The sequence below is a fragment of the Eschrichtius robustus genome, chromosome 13 (genome assembly GCF_028021215.1).
Source record: "Eschrichtius robustus isolate mEscRob2 chromosome 13, mEscRob2.pri, whole genome shotgun sequence".
NCBI classification, from domain to species: Eukaryota; Metazoa; Chordata; class Mammalia; order Artiodactyla; family Eschrichtiidae; genus Eschrichtius; species Eschrichtius robustus.
The window spans coordinates 99,460,400-99,476,250 of record NC_090836.1 but is presented as its reverse complement, the minus strand read 5'-3'; the positions used below and the strand labels follow the sequence as shown (position 1 = coordinate 99,476,250).

At 44.0% G+C, this 15,851-nt stretch overlaps 1 protein-coding gene across 1 annotated transcript in view; it reads right to left on the bottom strand.

Moving 5' to 3' along the window:
- Positions 1-1,157: 1,157 nt before the first annotated feature.
- The window catches only part of XRCC6 (X-ray repair cross complementing 6), a 28,787-nt gene continuing 14,093 nt past the window's right edge, over positions 1,158-15,851 (bottom strand). Inside the window, exons 8-13 of the mRNA XM_068561543.1 lie at positions 14,193-14,361; positions 13,302-13,463; positions 10,802-10,931; positions 9,527-9,627; positions 5,432-5,545; positions 1,158-1,575 (exon numbers count right to left, since the gene is read on the bottom strand). Coding sequence (XP_068417644.1) covers positions 1,379-1,575; positions 5,432-5,545; positions 9,527-9,627; positions 10,802-10,931; positions 13,302-13,463; positions 14,193-14,361 — 873 coding nt within the window. The 3' untranslated portion in view covers positions 1,158-1,378. The remainder of the gene's footprint in view (positions 1,576-5,431; positions 5,546-9,526; positions 9,628-10,801; positions 10,932-13,301; positions 13,464-14,192; positions 14,362-15,851) is intronic.

The window sequence follows — 15,851 nt, the reverse complement described above, 5'->3', positions numbered from 1 at the left end:
CCAGGCTTGAAAACAAAGGCCCAGCAGTGGTTACTCATTCTTACCCTCCTACTTATGGTGACTAGCCTGATTCTAATCTACCTTTGTGGTATTAGTAACCCTCTCTAGAACCCAGAGTTTCCAAGCATGCTTCACTTAACGGGGATGGTCTTATTTCTCAATAAGAATGAATACGTACTATATTAAATGGTTTTGCATTATTTTGCTGTATCCTCAAAGGCATCTCTTCTAATTGGAGAATTATTTTCACTCTCCCCCAGATAAGGAAAGAAATCCAAACAAGAATATAACATCTCCTTTCCAAACAAAAACAAGCAAAAAGAAGTTAAAAAAAAAAAAAAAACCTTATAAAAATCAGAGCAAAGAATCCAAAACTGAAAAATCTCTTCCAAGAGTAATCTGACCCCTCCAACACTCACCTCATGAAATGCTCATTCTAGTTTTGAAAGACACAGGACCTACAAGCCATCCTCAGAGGATAAAAACCCTTCCATCTCCTTCCTTCTCTCAGGCTTACTCTTCAAAAGCAATAGCTGCAGAAAGAGCAGGAAAGGGGCAGGGAGGATAGAGGGATGGGAAGGGGAAGAAAACAAAGAGAGACACTGCCCTCCTCTTCCCCTTTTCCTGACATTAGGACCCTTCCTTTTTCCCTTCTCCCATCGAACCTCTCCGTATCTTCTTGAACTTCCTACAGCACCCCTGAAAATAACAGGAATAACTCATTTCACTTACACTGCAACCCAAACTCTCAGAGCAACAGAAAATGTGTATCTCTTCTTCATATACTTGAATGTCACATTAAGAAAATACAACATGAGGGGGGGTTGCTATTTACTCATGAAGCAAGTGGTACCAGAATTAGAAATGTTGCCTCGTTATTCTGAAATCTGATCTTTAGATCTTCATATGACACATTTAAAGGAAAACAGGTGGGAGGACAGAGGATCAGGAGAATATAACCTTACTAGGGCTTGTCATTCCTAAACTATGTTCACCTGTCCTTAATTGTCACACTCTTCCCTACCCTCATTGATATTTATTTTGTTTCCATTGTGATGAAATGCGTTCCCAGCGGGAGAGAAAATTAAGCTAACAGCCAATGGCATCTTGGATGCAAGGCAGACACATCTTTCTCTTTTATACTACAGAACAATATATAGTACAAAGTTAGGGCTCTTTATTCAGACAGTAGAGTAAGGCACAGCAAAGTGAGATGGCAACGTTATCTCCATGACAAGAGAAAGTCTCATAAACAAAGTCCTTGGCTTCTGTCAGGCAGACTCTTCCTGGCTCAGGAGAAACATGTTTTAACTTGATAAAAACAAAACCAGGCAGCCTGGCTGCAATGTGGAAGGGTAACTGGCTGTATGGTCTCTGGTCAGGCCTTCTGGAAGCGCTTGGTGAGCGCATCCAGCAGCTCCTGCTTCTTCGTCCCGCTCTTCAGCCCGTACACCCTGCAGGCTTCCTTCAGTGTGGGCACAGTGAGCTTACCCAGTGTGCCCCTGCTGACGTGGGCCTTCAGCTCCTCTTCAGATAACTCCACCTTGGGTCTTTTGCTTCCAGAATTTTCATCACCTGGGGAAACAGGTCAGGTGGGAGTGATTGGAAATGCTACCAGTGGGATCCCAGCTATACTGCACGGGGGCCCTCATATGATCTGGGCTGCAGTTAACCATGTTCCATAAAGCTGTGATGCCGACCTAGAACACCATGAGGAAGACAGGTGTCTTGATAAGGCAGCTTCAGTTAAACACAAAAAAAAGTATCACGTCTAGGAGGGAGTTAAAAGTAGTGAGTCCTATCAGTTTACCCAAAACTGCTGATCACTCTGGGTGAGCAAGTCATTCCTTCCTTCCTTTCTTCATTGGAAAAGCATTTATACTTTCAAACTATACTACAAAGCTACAGTGATCAAAACAGTATGATATGGGCCCCAAAACAAGACACATAGGTCAATGAAACAGATGGAGAGCCCAGAAATGAACCCACACTTATATGGGTAATAGATCTATGACAAAGGAAGCAAGAATATACAATGGGGAAAAGACAGCCTCTTCAATAAATGGTGTTGGGAAAACTGGACAGCTACGTGCAAAAGAATCAAACTTTCTCAGACCATATTTTTAAAAAAAACTCAAAATAGATTAAAGATTTTTTTAAAGATTAAAAAATAGATTAAAGATTAAATGTAAGACCTGAAACCATAAAACTTCTAGACAAAAACACAGGCAGTATGCACTTTGACGCTAGTCTTAGCAATATTTTTTTGGATATGTCTCCTCAGGCAAGGGAAACAAAAGCAAAAATAAACAAATGGGACTATATCAAACTAAAATGCTTTCACACAGCAAAGGAAACTATCAACAAAACAAAAAGATTGCCTACTGAATGGAAGAAGATATTTGCAAATGATATACCAGACAAGAGGTTAATATCTGAAACATGCAAAGAACTCATACAACTCAACATCAAAAAAACAAACAACCCAACTGAAAATGGGAAGAGGACCTGAAAGGCTATTTTTCCAAAGAAGACAATACAGATGGCCAACAGGCACATGAAAAGATGCTCAACATCACTAATCATCAGGGAAATGCAAATCAAAACCACAGTGAGATATCCTTACACCTGTCAGAATGGCTATTATCAAAAAGACAACAGATAACAAGAGTGGAGAAAAGGGAACCCTCATGTACCATTGGTGGTAATGTAAACTGGTTAATGGAAAATAGTATGGAGATTCCTCAAAAATTAAAAACAAAACTATCATACAAGCCAGCAATTCCACTTCTGGATATTTATTCGAAGAAATACAAAACACTAATAAAAATGATACATGCACCCCTATGTTCACTGCAGCATTATTTACAACAGCCAAGATATGGATGCAACCTAAGTGCCCATAAATAGATGAATGGATAAAGAAAATGTGGTACACATATATGCAATGGAATATTAACCGTAAGAAAGAATGAAATCTCGCTATTTGTGACAACACGGATGGACCTAGAGTGCATTTTACTAAGTGAAATAAGTCAGACAGAGAATGGCAAAAACTATATGATTTCACTTATATGTGGAATCTACAAAACAAAACAAATGAAAAAACATAACCAAACAGAAACAGAGTCATAGATACAGAGAACAAACAGGTGGGTGCCAGGGCGGGCTGGGGGGAGGAGAGAAATAGGTGAGGGAGATTAAGAAGTATAAGCTTTTTTCAGTTACAAAATAAATGAGTCACAGGAATGAAATGTAAACTGTGGGGAATATAGTTAATAATTATGTAACATCTTTGTATGGTGACACATGACAACTAGACTTATTGTAGTGATCATTTTGAAATGTATAGCAATATTGAATCACTATGCTATGTACCAGAAACTAACATTGTGTTGGAGGTCAATAATACTTCACAAACAAACAAACTCATAGAAAAAGAGATCAGATTTGTGGTTACCAGAAGTGGGGAGTAGGGGCAAGGGGAACTGGATGAAGGCAGTCAAAAGGTACAAACTTCCACTTATAGAATAAAGAAGTACTAGGGATGGAATGTACAACGTGATAAAGATAATGAAAACTGCTGTATGTTACATACGAAAATTGTTAGGAGAGTAAATCCTAAGAGTTCTCATCACAAGGAAAAAAAAAATTTTTTTCTATTTCTTTAATGTTGTATCTACATGAGATGCTGGATGTTCACTAAACCTACTGTGGTCATCTTTTCATGATATATGTGAGTCAAATCATTATGTTGTAGGGACTTCCCTGGTGGTGCAGTGGTTAAGAATCCGCCTGCCAATGCAGGGGACATGGGTTCGATCCCTGGTCCAGGAAGATCCCACATGCCGTGGAGCAACTAAGCCCATGCGCCACAACTATTGAGCCCACATGCCACAACTACTGAAGCCCACGCGCCTAGAGTCCGTGCTCCGCAACAAGAGAGGCCACCGCAATGAGAAGCCCGTGCACAGCAATGAAGACTAGCCCCTGCTCGCCGCAACTAGAGAAAGCCTGCACAGCAACGAAGACCCAATGCAGCCAAAAATTTAAAAAATAAATAAATAAATTTATTTTTAAGAAAACCATTATGTTGTACACCTTAAACTTATACAATGGTGTATGTCAACTATGTATCAATAAAACTGGAAACAAAACAAAACAAAAAGCATTTACAGAGCACCTTGTCAGTACCAAGGCACCATGCTAGGTGATAAGAACATGCAGGCTGAGTGAGATAAACAAATACATAAACCACACTCACGCAGGTGTGAAAAGTTATGACAGCACACAGGGCACTGGAGGAATCACTTCTGATGCAAAAGGGAGAAAGCGCGATGACCACAAACCTAACCTCTCATAGCTCCACTTCCTCATGGGTCTCGGGGGCAAGCAAGGCCCGAATTTGGCTTTACTTGAGCAAAGATAGCCAAAAGGATTACAACCTAAGACAGAATTATTCCTGAATGCTGATGAATTCACAACATGCTGTCCTGAAAAATGTGAGAGTCGCGGTAAAGATATTTTGGGTCCAGCAGTAAGAAAAAGGACAGTCTAGTAGGAAAAATGGTTAAAGCCCCAAACTGGGGAGTTCACAGGAAAAAAAAACAGTCCAGTAAAACTACATCTTACTCATAACTGAAGAACTGCAAATCAAAACAGGATACATTTTCCCTCTATTATTTTTTTGTGAATATATAATTTTTAAAGTATATAAAGTCTACAATTGGCGAGAGTGTAGGGAAACAAACCCATCCCTTCTTGGATAGGGTATAAGTTGCATCACTTTTTCCGAGGCAAACTGGCAATTCTTATCAGAATTTAAATGTCTACACCTTGACCCAGCAATTCCACTGCTAAGAATTTATGCTGTGTAACTGCTCACACCAGTATGCAATGGTGGTTCCTGTTCGCTGCAGTATATCCATCCATCAGTAAAGGTCTGGTTGGATAAATTGTGTATATCTATCCAATGAAGTACTCTGTAGCCTTATGTTTTTCTAATTAGGTAGATATGTGAGTGTAGATATAAATACCTGTCCAACATATATAGCTGAGTAACAAAATAAACTAGAAAATAATGTGAATATTGTTTCATTTGTGCTGAAATATGTTGTGTTTGTAAATATGTAGGTTTGTATAGCAATTTCTGAAAGGACATTATCCTCTGTGATAGGACTATAAAGGCAACTTTAAAAAATAACCCACTGGGAATTCCCTGGTGGTCCAAAAAATAACCCACTGGGAATTCCCTGGCGGTCCAGCGGTTAGGACTCCACGAGTTCACTGCTGAGGGCCCGGGTTCAATCCCTGGTCAGTGAACTAAGATCCTGCAAGCCGCATGCGTGGCCAAAAAAAACAACAAACAAAGCAAAACAAAACCAAAAAAACCCCCCAAAAACCCACTGAACGTCCACACCGAGCTCCTTACCTTGTTTTCGCTTGGGAACTTTTTCCTCAGGATTGTAATCTGGTGGGTAGACAAGCTCCTTAAACTCATCCACCAGGGAGCCCAGTCTTTTGTCCATTACTTCAACCTTGGGCACTAGAAAATAAAAACACAAGAAGAGTGGCCTGTCAAGTCACAAGCCCTGCCTTCCTATCCAGTCCAACTCTACTGGGACCGGAGGAGAAAATACTTAATTGCTGAGATGGGGGAGGGCCCACAAGGCAGCTGAGCTGGCCATGAATACATTTGCTAAAAGTCTAACATTTACCAAGTAGTTTTTAACAATTGTACTTAATGAGCACTTTTGACAACCAGGCACTCTCCTAAATGCTTTAAACTTATTATTTTTATTTAATCCTCCTAACAATCTCTGGGGTAGGTAAACCTGCCTTCCCGTTTTACAGAGGTGGAAATCAGAGACGTTATATGACTTTCCTGAAGTCAAACAGCTGGGAAGCGGTAGAGTTGAGAACCGGGCTAGACCCTGCGGATTCAAACAAGAGTCTGTACCCTCAGGGCTTACAGTCCACGCGGCATAAGGAGGTGGTAAAAACACCAATGCAATAGAGCTGCACAGTGCCATGAAGAAAGGGACCGTACAGGGCACGCTGGAACCCAGGAGGGGTCAGGAAGGACTCTGTGCAGCGCAGTCTCACAAGCCGAGTGTCCCTCCTCAGGCAGATACTAGTCTAAGCAGAAGGCACAGGGGTGAGAGACAGCCAGTGACACACAGCTTGCAGGCAGGGCGTGAGATGGGCAGGACCAGCAAGGAGGCTAGAAAGACAAGCATGGCGAGGTCATGGAAGCCTCGAATGCCTGCCCAGGAATTAGGCCTTATCCTAAAAGCAGCAGGGAAACGTTGAAGGTCTATGAGCAGGGGAGCGACGTGATCAGATGGACGTCTTAGATCACCCTGCCTGCCAGCTGTGTAGAGTATGAATTGACGGAAGGTGAGACAGAAGGCTGAAGCAGTGTGTGTGAGTGGGGCGGCGGGGGGCTGGGGGGTGGCAATGGGACTGTATCTTGAGAAGTGACAGCACTGGCAGGTCTTACTGATGGAATAAAAGGTGTGGGGGTGGGCGGGGGAGGAGGTGAGTGGTTGGGATGGCAGGAGCATTCCCCAAGGCAAATGCAATAGGCAAAGGAAGCTCTGGGGGAAAGATAATATTTTTATTTCCTTTCTTACAACTATATAGCTTGTAGAGCTTTTGCTGAGAGCTGGGTCATATCAAGGGCAAGGGTGATGAGATGAATGTCTCACCTCATGTGACCACGTTTGCAAAGTACACAGGGGAGCTCCTGCCCTGTGGTGTATGTACCTACAAGACGGCAGAACGTCACCGTCAAACTGCGCTCCCGCCGTGTCAGAAGCCCCATGTTCCAGGTTACAGGAATCTCTACTAGAGCTTTGGTTCTCAACCTGGGGACTTTTAAAGAGTACTGATGCCCAGGAGATTCTGATTTAATTGGTCTGGGGTGAGGCCTAAAGAGCCAGATTTTTTTTTTAAGTCCCCCAGATGATTCTGCTGTATAGCCAAAGTTGAGAACCAATATGCTAGAGGCAGTGGCATGTCTCAGAATCACTGGGAAGGCTTGTTAAAACACATGTTGCTGGGGACTTCCCTGGCGGTCCAGTGGTTAAGACTCTGAGCTTCCAATACAGGGGGCACGGGTTCGACCCCTGGTCAGGGAATTAAGATCTCACATGCCACGCGGCATGGCCAAATACAATAAAATAAAACACACATTGCTGGGCCTCGACCTGAGTTTCAGATTCAGTCAGCCTGGGGTAGGGCTCAAAATGTGCATTTCTGACAAGTTCCCAGGAGATGCCAGTGCTGCTGGACCAGGGACCACACTTAGAGCCACTGATGTAGCCTGATGAGGCCACGCAGGGAGAAGTGAGAGGACAGAGAAAGATGGCGCCCAGGATCACCCAGCACACTTCCATGTTAGAGGAGAAAAAAGGGAAGCAGGTCCAGCAAAGAAGTCTTAGGGTCTCCACAGGCATAGGAGAAAAAAACAGTATGGTGTGACAAAGCCAAAAGAAGAAAGTAAGAAAACAATTTTGAGTCTTTGATAAGTTATTTATTAAAAGAAAGCCTTATCATTGTGTCACAGAGAAGCAAACATGTTTGATCAAAAGTGAGCAAGGGGGACTTCCCTGGTAGCGCGGTGGTTAAGAATCCGCCTGCCAATGCGAGGGACACAGGTTCGAGCCCTGGTCCGGGAAGATCCCACATGCCACGGAGCAACTAAACCCGTGCGCCACAACTACTGAGCCTGCACTCTAGAGCCCGCGAGCCACAACTACTGATCCCGTGTGCCACAACTACTGAAGCCTGTGCGCCCTAGAGCCTGTGCTCCACAACGAGAGAAGCCACCGCACCGCAACGAAGAGTTGCCCACGCTCCCCGCAACTAGAGAAAGCCTGCGTGCAGCAACAAAGACCCAACGCAGTCAAAAATAAATAAATAAATAAATGTATTAAAAAAAAAAGAAGTGAGTGAGGGATGTGAAAGAACAAAGAGTCAAAGGGGTCACATGTTTGAGCATTAGGATACCCAGGGCCTTCAGTAGATGTCACCTGGGCAGCTGGAAGCTTTGGCCAGAGCTTACAGGAAAGGACAAGGCTGGAGATACAGGTTTGGGGGTTGTGGACATGAGGTCATACTTGAGGCTATGGGAGTGGATAACATAACCAACAGAAAGGAGAGAAGAAAGGGCTAAAGACAGGAACCTGAGACATTTAGCTTATAGGAAGCACTACAGCAGCCAAAATTGTTTTTGAAAAATAGAAGTAGAAAGAGAAAACAAGACTTTCTCCCAAAAAGTATAGGGCCAGAAGAGAGAATGCAAGAGGCTGAGGCACTAGCGAGGAAGTAGAGCACACGGCTGTGGAATAAAGGAGAACAACTGTGTTCTGAGCACCTTCCCGAGTGTCAGGGCCTATATTTTGTTAACACCTTGTAAGGACAGATCATTATCCCCATTTTACCAATAAGGAAACTGGGCTTCAGTGAGATTAAGTATTGTTCCAAGGCCACACAATTTAATAAGTGCCAGAGAGTTGGGATTCAAATCTACCTACATCGGGTGTTTCCAAAGTCTGTGTCCCTAGCCATCTTGCTAGAGACTAGGCAATTTACTTCCTGATCTGCCTAAAGGCCATAAAGGAAGAGATGGGCTGCCTCACTCAAGGGTTCTTCTTCTGCCAGGCCCAGCTGACAGTCACCACCATGACACGTCCAATAACGCTTATGCTTTTAATGCTGGCGCTACATGAAAGAGATCAATAATAACTGGGAAGCTAAGCAGGCCGAACTAACTGTTCTGATCTTTTCAACCTCTGTCAAGAGTCTTCATTAAATCCAATCTGTTTTCCAGGGGGTATTCACTTACATCGCTAAACTTCACGCATCCTCTTATGAAGTACATGAGAGAACCACAATCCAGAAAGGGACCAGAAGGGAGCTCAGAGCACCTCAGCCTGGGAGGCCAGGCAAATGTCCTCCATGCTGGGTAACGAGGTCCATTTTCCCAGGGCAGAGCACGCTGTCTGACGGAGCAGCAGTAAGGTAAGTATAGTGGTTCAGAGCAAGGGCTCTGGGCCAGACTCACTGGATTCTGCGCTGACAGCCACCACTTACTACTTAGTGCCTTGGGCAAATCACTCCCTTCTCTGCAAACCAGGGACAGTAACAGAACCTACCTCATAGTCATGCAGAATAAATGAGTCAACACACAGGACAACAAGGCCTGGCACACAGTAAGCACTCCGTAAATGTTGCAGACTGTTGTTTTTAACTTTTACCAACATGTAGTCATGGATGGTCTACTTCAGAGGCAGGTCTCAGAAGCCTGGCACTTTCTCCTCCTCTTACTGCAGAATCGGCCAAACCCGTTCCCAGGCAATCTAAGCTGGTCTAGGAAATCTCTCAGGCAGAGATGATCTGGACCACAAACTTGTGTACTTAGAGGGTGCTAGGAAATGCATCCATATTACTGGTCCAGAGTAAAATCGACACGAAAGCCTCCCATGAAAAGAAGTTCTCAACTCAGTCACGGCCTCCTTACGTGTCAGGTCCACGGCTTGTTCAGGCTCCATCAAATCCAAAGCCAGGGCCTCCATGTTCCTGAAGTGCTGCTGCAGCACTGGGTTCTCAAAGCTGTCACTTCTGTTAAAACATTAACAGTGACATGAATAAATTAAAAAATAAAAATTTAAACATTTTAAAAATAATATAAAGTTAAAAACCCAACTGAGGCAGTGCAGGCCCAAGGTCAGCTGAGAAATACACCCCAGGTAAAACAGTTGGGAATCTTATCTCTTGAATCAACTTCTCTCTTTCCAATTTTCACTTTATTGTCCGATGCTAGGGATCCAAAAGCAAATTTTAAAGCAAAACAATACCTGCCCACCTGTCTGTCACTGGAAGCTGTGGACAGAGACAGAAACAGAGGAGGCAGGGCCAGAGGAGGTAAGTACAGAGAAAACACAACAGAGGGATGGTGGGAGGTGGGGAGATAACGAACCTGAGTATTCTTTCTTCCCATACTCGATAGCAACATGAAAGTAAAGACAGAAAGAATCTAGAGGCATACAGTCCTAGACTTGAATCCTGGCTCCAGTTCCTTCTAGCTGGGTGAGTCTGGGCAAGCTGCCTCACTCCTCTAAGCCTCAGTTTCTTTACCTGTAAAATGGGCACCAAAACTTTCAGGGTTCTCATGAAGAATAAATGAGATACTGTCGGAATTGTATCTAGAACAGTGCACGGCACATGGTAGAACCTTAACAATGCTTCCATTTGCCCAACAAAGGACTACACCAGGAGGTTTCCTTTGGAGAAGGAAGATCATTTTGCCCACAGGTAGGCAGAGTTAGGGAAGTAGCCCAGAGACAAAAGATGAAATGTGAAAAAAATTATGTTTGGTGTCACCTTATGCAGGTTCTGGGAGATGGTCTATGTGCATTATATAATCATTTTTTCAACCCCATGACAATTTACACTGGATTTACTTGCTTTTACTCACCGTGTGACAACAAACAATCAAGGAGAAGGCCAACCACGAATCTTCTCCTTACTGCTGCTTTGCGGAGCTTGTTCAACTAACTAACCTGTCTTTCTAAGCACAACACAGCAGGTCAACCAGCTGTAAACAGCACAATTCCAGAGCCTTCAATAAAAGAACTTCCACTCTCCCTATAGCTTCTAAAGACTAATTACCTATCAGTTAATGGAAAAGAATAAAATCACATTCTCTTGGTTTATGCTTAACTCAAATCTCCAGTACGACCTTCAACACAGGAGGCAGTTCCAGAAGAAAGCCTGTGAATGACCCATCACTCACCTGTACTTGAAGCGGAGCTTCTGAACAATAGCCTTCATCTTGTCTACCTGCTCTGGGTTTGCCATGACTTTTTCAGTAAAGGGCACCTTCCGTTTGTCATCAGCATAGGGCAAGAAGATGAGCTGGAAGCCTGAATAAGAAAGAAAGAAAGATACGTTTTCGGAGATTTGACTCAACAAAAGGTTTCAGTCACTGAGCTATCGTTTTTCTTCCTTTTTTTTTTTTAATTAATTAATTTTACTTCTGGCTGCGTTGGGTCTTAGTTGAGACAAGTAGGATCTTTGTTGCAGCGCGGTGGGCTTCTCTCTCATTGCGGCGCATGGGCTCAGTAGTTGTGGCACACGGGCTTAGTTGCTCTGCGGGATGTGGGATCTTCCCGGACCAGGGCTCGAACCGGTGTCCCCTGCATTGGCAGGCGGATTCTTAACCACTGCACCACCAGGGAAGTCTCTTGAGCTGTCGTTTTTTTCTCAGCTCCAATGCACCCTTCTGCATGCTGTGCTGCTGGAGCTGGGACCCTGCAAATCCCATTTCTCCTTTACCAGCTGATTCCCGTTAGCATCTGCCTAGCAGACTCCCTTTGGAGTCTCCAGAGGGGGACCTGAAAGGAGTGCTCCTCCTCAGGTACTTCCTGTTCCTGCCAGTGGCGCCCCAGCCAGCTTCCAGCCGCCAGCTTTTTCCATACACCCAGAACCAGGTGGACAGTGCCCCTCCCTGGAGGGCTACATCCAACTCTGCCGGCCCCTCCTCCGAGCTTCAACCTCTCCCCTTTGCTCCCCAGCCCCCACCATGTGCTAGAAGGGAAGAGGTAAGGGTTACCAGCCTGACCCTGTCCAGTTGCTGACGGGTTCTAGAAAGACTGAAAAATCTAGAGACTGGAACCCACTGCTGCTGCCAGGTGAAGAGCCCTTGCTGGCAATGCCAACAGCACTGAGCAAGAGGAAGTCTCATAGCTCTCCACGGCCCTAATGTCTCCCTCTAGCGCCCACTACTGACAGAGCCTCACCGAGAGCCCACTGGCAAAGGAGAAATGGGGCTTGGAGAGCCGCTGCTCCACCAGCACAGAGCTGAGAGACAAAGCCTAAGAACTGACATAAAAGGTGTTCCTGAGCATTCAGATGACCAGGGTTGGAAATGTAACACATTCAAAGACTTACTTTATAATTTTTATTAGCATGGCTAAAGAGTAAGGATGGGACTCCCTGGTGGCGCAGTGGTTAAGAATCAGCCCGCCAATGCAGGGGGCACGGGTTCGAGCCCTGGTCCGGGAAGATCCCACAGGCCGCGGAGCAACTGGGCCCGTGAGCCACAACTACTGAGCCTGCGCTCTAGAGCCCACGCGCCACAACTACTGAAGCCCGCGTGCCTAGACCCGTGCTCTGCAACAAGAGAAGCCACCGCAGTGAGAAGCCCATGTACCGCAACGAAGAGTAGCCCCCGCTCACCGCAACTAGAGAAAGCCCATGTGCAGCAACAAACACGCAACACAGCCATAAATAAGTAAATATTTTTTAAAAAGAAGGATGAATAGTAGTCATCTGTTGGCTGATGGTAGTCATCTATTGGCTGCTTTGTGCTAGGCACTTATATGTTTATTAACTTATTTCAAATGTGAAGTGACCTTGAGAGAAAGGTGTTCCAGAATTCTCATCTTTGCAGATAAGGAACATAAACAGAAAGGTTAAGTTATTTGCCCAAGTTGGCCAGCTAACAGGTGGAAGAGAAGGGTCTAAAACAAAAGAAAATGAGCTGTCAGACACATAAGTATAAGACAAAGTCAAGTGTGACTTCAAAACCCATGGTCATGGGACTTCCCTGGCATCGCAGTGGATAGGACTCCGTGCTCCCAATGCAGGGGGCCTCGGTTCCATCTCTGGTCAGGGAACTAGATCCCACATGCATGCCGCAACTAAGAGTTCCCATGCCGCAACTAAGGAGCAGGTGAGGCGCAACTAAGGCGACCTGAAGCCGCAACTAAGGAGCCCTGGAGCCGCAACTAAGGAGCCCTAGAGCCACAACAAAGGAGCCCGCCTGCCGCAGCTAAGACTTGGTGCAACCAAATAAATAAATAAATATTAAAAAAAACAAAAACAAAAAACCCCACAGTCATTCCATGATACCTCACTGCTTTAGTGTACACAAGAGATAAACCAACCATTAAATATTACAAGGGTACCAAACAATGGTTTTTAGTAAAGAATGTGTCAGCAGTGAGACCCCGTGAACTTATGCCAGTAACCTGCAAACAGTCCCTATGAAGTCAATTCTCAACCCTGGCTGCAGAGCTCCCTTGTACAGTTGTACATGCTGTGCACTGCACAACCATATTTGACAGCCTTACCTGGCTGTTCATGAAATTCACCTGTGCAATCTTATAAATATACATTTCCCAGGTCCCACTCCTGGAGACTCTGGTTCAGCAGGTCTGAGTTGGTATCCCAGGAATGACTCCAAAGCCTAAGCAATGTTCAGAAGCACTGAAATTATCTCTTTCACATACCTGGGGGAGTCACCTGAATTTTCTGGTCATCCAGCTCCTCTTCCTGTGGCATCAAGGCCACAAAACAAGGGGGGATATTCTGGCGGGGTGTGTATCTGCACACTGCCATGACCTCCTTCTCCAGACACTTGGTGAGTAGAGCGCTGAATAGGGTTGAGCTCCCTGGAAAACAAACATCCCAGGGGTCTATATCCTAAAGATGTCTCCTCCTTTCTTAGCCCATGTTATAAACCTACAGTTTCTCTTCCATTTTCTTAAAAGTGTTTATGATACTTCGATAGGTCAGGGGTGATGGACCCAGAGGTGAGGGTAAAGTGAGGGTAGCAGAGGCATAGAAAGGAAGAGAAAGGAAAGGGCACCTCAAATACTCCATTTAGGGGTGTGAATTATTACTGTCAGTTCACTTTTACTATCATTAGGCTAATGACATAAGCCCTAGTTGCTAATGAAAACCAGTCATGTCAGATCCGGGAGGTTCATTAGCTATAGCACAGAGGAATACAGGTCTGGACAGCACAAATAAACCCAGTGGCCAAGTTCATATCATCTTTAATTGCAACACTAGGGAAGAAGCCAGGTTTGTTTTTTGTTTTTCCCGAACTCTTTATCTAATGCCTCAGAGAAAGAATTTCATAGCAACTAAGTTTTAAATATGCTAATTCCATATCCCCTCCTGGATATTCACAATGCTATCAGTATATTATAGTTCCTAAAGAAATCTCTTTAACTTTGTTTAGTCCCACGTTTCCAAAATTTATTTGAGCATGAGACACTTTCAAAATACCCATTAACACATCCTATACAGTTTCCAGCAGCAGCCATTTAGGAATGCTGCTCAGTAAATTGCCTTCTGCGTTACTTATTCGTTTATCCCTGGTTTAGGCCCCTTACCATTTATCAGGGACTCGTCGGGGTACACGAACAGGGAGGGCCTCAGGTAATGGTGCTTCTTCAGCATTACCAAGGGCTTGAAACCGATGAGAATCAAACCTGGTTCATCAAACCGTTTAAGCTCTTCTGTTTCCTCTTTCTCTAATACAATCTGACGACTCCCATAGGTCTATAGAAGGGGAACAACGAGGGCCACATAGCGAGGCTACACAGAGATGCGAAACAGTTGCCGTATGACGCTAGCAAGTTAAAATCAGCTTTCTTCTAAGGAGCAGGAAGAGGGCTCATCAGAGGCATCTTCCTCCTATCAACAGCAATTGACATTTACTGAGTGCCAGCCAGGCACTTTACTTTTGCCACCCAGTTTATCAGCTGTAACAATCCTAGGTGGTAAATGTTAAAAACTCTGTTTTACAGATGAGTGAACTGAGGCTCTATAGTTAGTGACTTGCTCCAGAGTATACAACCGAATTGGGCTTTGAACTGTACCACATCTGTCTGGTGCTAGAGGCCATGCTCTTCAGGCGTTTGTTCCTTCCCTCATTTAATGTGTACTAAACCCTCAGCATCATCCCTGACACACAAAGGATGCTCAAAACTTACCTACTTATTGAGAGGACCTACGTCAGGTATTGTGCTAGGTCTCAGTGTAGGAGGCTCACACACACACACACACATACACACATACTACTTCTAAACTTTAACATTTGCATTTTGATCCTAAATATGTGATTAGTAACAGAACTTAGTAAAGGTCAAATTTGGGTTTTATAAACAAAAACAGAGCCCTTAAGACTTTTTGTAGACACAGTTAATCAAGAAAGAAACTTAGTAACCGGAAGAGCTACTGCCTGTGAATAAACCAACATGGAAAACTAGCTACTTCCAAAATGGAAGGAGAAATTTCTTGTCGTCTTCTCCTCCTGAAAAGTAGGGCAAGACACTCTGGCCTGAAATTTGTGCTCCAAAAGACACCTCAAGGGTTGAATCAAAATAATATTTAATTTTAGTCACTTAGTTGATCCTTCTAGGTCCTGAACTTAGGCAAAATCACTCTCCCACGTTTTGTATAACTAAAAAGGAAGGATGACTCACTTGATTTTAATTTCAGATATCAAATCCTTCTATAGGGAACTACATTCAATATCCTGAGATAAACCATATGGAAAAGAATATTTTAAAATGTATATATATGTATAACAGAATCACTTTGCTGTACAGCAGAAATTAACAGAACTTTGTAAATCAACTGTACTTCAATTAAAAAAAATCCTTCTATAGATTGAACAAAGGTGAGAGGATGAGGAGAGATAATGTTCTGCATCCTTAGTCTGTCTTTCAGATTAAGAAAGGCATGAGGGTATCATTTCAAGGCACAGGAAAAACTGGTTAGTTTGGCAAGAAAAAAAAAAACTCTCTCCCTAAAACGAGGGCACTTCACACCTAACGCACTTTCTTTCCCTGGCTCATCTCCCTAGTTAACTATAAAACAATTTCTGCCATTGTACTGGAATTAGACTGTTAAGACTCAGAGTAGCATGTGCTGGCTGATCGAGGGCTGAAGTTTTCACTGACACCTCTTCCAAATACTGGCTCTAACTTTCTAGCTCCCAAGGTATTACTGATCCAGATGCCATATTCCAAAGGGTAATGACAACA